Here is a 1,843-nt window from a genome sequence, read left to right on the forward strand (position 1 = left end):
TAATTTGAGTGGTACGGATAGGTTTTCGTGGGAAATTCGAGCATGACACTGCGTCATTACATCACGTCTGTAAACATAAAGAAGTCGTCCCGGCTACTAGGCTTTATCGCATGTGAGGATCCTGCAGGTGGAGGATCGTTTATAGCCTTTTCTCACAGCAGCCAGAAGAATTAAATGTATCATTTTGATGGCGGATTGTAATCCAAGAAAGGATTATGTGTTTATGAAACACATGTGAATGAAATTAAATTATATTCCAGTTATAAATGTGCTTCTGATTACAGATAGCCTGGGATTACAAAGATTTGTATTTTAAAGAAAACCAGTTTGAAGGGAGCATAATTTGCTTTTTGGGTTAAAAGAATTTCTTAATATGAAATTCGAAGAGTATGTCAATTAGATTAGACTGTGCAGAAATTCAAATCTACACGTTAATACACACTCTACTCATAGTCACCAATGCTGATGTTGTTAACATTAATCATTTGAGAATAAACTATAACTATAATAATAATTTGAACGGTTTGATGTTATATGAGCTAACCGATCTTTAGATTTAATCCCCATTGGTAGCGCGATTTACTGTAATGCTTTTTTTCTCAGTTGGTCAGAACAAAAGTGGCAGACTTGTTACTTGTTCAGATGGCAATATACAGTGAAAATTCTTATTTGGGTCATATTCCAAGACGTAGGCTAGAATCTGTGATTGCGAAGTACAGTAAATATCCACACCGGTGCGGTGACTGACTGCCACACATACTCTTCAAAACATTAGATTCATCCGCGCTGGAGCCGTGCCGGCGCACAACCCACGCAAGGAAGATAATTCCACACACAGCTGCAATTCCAGGTTTTCAAGCAGAGATGGTGACAAAGAGGCAAAACTTACGGACTTGCAGCTTTAACTTTAAAGTTTTAATTTTGTTGCTTTTTTGTCTACTTTTTAAAATAGCGTTTATTCATTTCCATTTCAGTTTAAATCAAGTTAAACTAGACAGAATAAAAAAATAAAAAGTTTAATTTAAAGTTTGTGTGTGTGTGTATATATATATATATATATATATATTATTTTTTTTTTTTTTATTAAAATAATATTACAATAAAGCCTGTTTTAGGTCCATTACGGTTTTTGCCATGGCATTATTTTCATGAAGATTTCATGAGCATGTTTTGTCCTCCAAATTCTCATCTTGATAATGCGTCTAGAATTTTCATATCTTTAGTTCTATGAGGCCTGTGTTGGGAATCCGTGACCTCACTAACAACTCAGTGGCTAACACGTGGCTTTAAAGGATACAATAATGTCAAGTGAGAGCGTTCCCAGGCTGCCGATGAGCCAGGGGAGGTGGTGTAGGATATAGCTGGCCTCTCCCTGCCCTGGATCTGGGTTCTTCAGTAGCACGCTGATGCCATATGTTGTGTTTCCCAGAATCACCAGAGCAAATAGGAAAAAAGACACGCCCTCTGTTGACTTCCTCTGAAACTGCAAGCAGCAAGAAATATTTCAACTACACTAAGAAGCAATACCTGTACATCTTAAGTGCTGCATGCATATGTAGCATGCAAATGTATGAATAATAACTGTAGTCAGTCACTGCATTGACACAACAGATGTCTGCAATGATTATAGTTTCCAAAGCAACATTAAACATGTAGAAAATAATTCAAATAAATTAAGAAAATATATTTTGTATTAACAAAATGAAGACTTTGAGACTTTAAAGGAGTTGTGAAAATTGCTAAAAATGTACTCGCGCTCAGGCCATCCAAGATGTAGATGAGTTTGTTTCTTTATCACAAAAGATTTGGAGAAATTTAGCATTACTTCACTTGCTCACCAATG

The 1,843-nt window shown here is 36.0% G+C and overlaps 1 protein-coding gene across 5 annotated transcripts in view; it reads right to left on the reverse strand.

Annotated features, from left to right (window-relative positions):
• Positions 1 to 1,110: 1,110 nt before the first annotated feature.
• slc66a1 (solute carrier family 66 member 1) overlaps positions 1,111 to 1,843 on the reverse strand; it is a 6,902-nt gene continuing 6,169 nt past the window's right edge. For all 5 annotated transcript variants that reach the window (XM_016290407.1, XM_016290409.1, XM_016290406.1 and 2 more), the window contains exon 7: positions 1,111 to 1,483. In XM_016290407.1, the coding sequence (XP_016145893.1) occupies positions 1,274 to 1,483 (210 nt within the window). In that variant the 3' untranslated portion in view covers positions 1,111 to 1,273. The remainder of the gene's footprint in view (positions 1,484 to 1,843) is intronic.

The sequence above is a fragment of the Sinocyclocheilus grahami genome, unplaced genomic scaffold, assembly GCF_001515645.1.
Source record: "Sinocyclocheilus grahami isolate Dianchi unplaced genomic scaffold, SAMN03320097.WGS_v1.1 scaffold259.1, whole genome shotgun sequence".
In the NCBI taxonomy this organism is placed as follows: domain Eukaryota; kingdom Metazoa; phylum Chordata; class Actinopteri; order Cypriniformes; family Cyprinidae; genus Sinocyclocheilus; species Sinocyclocheilus grahami.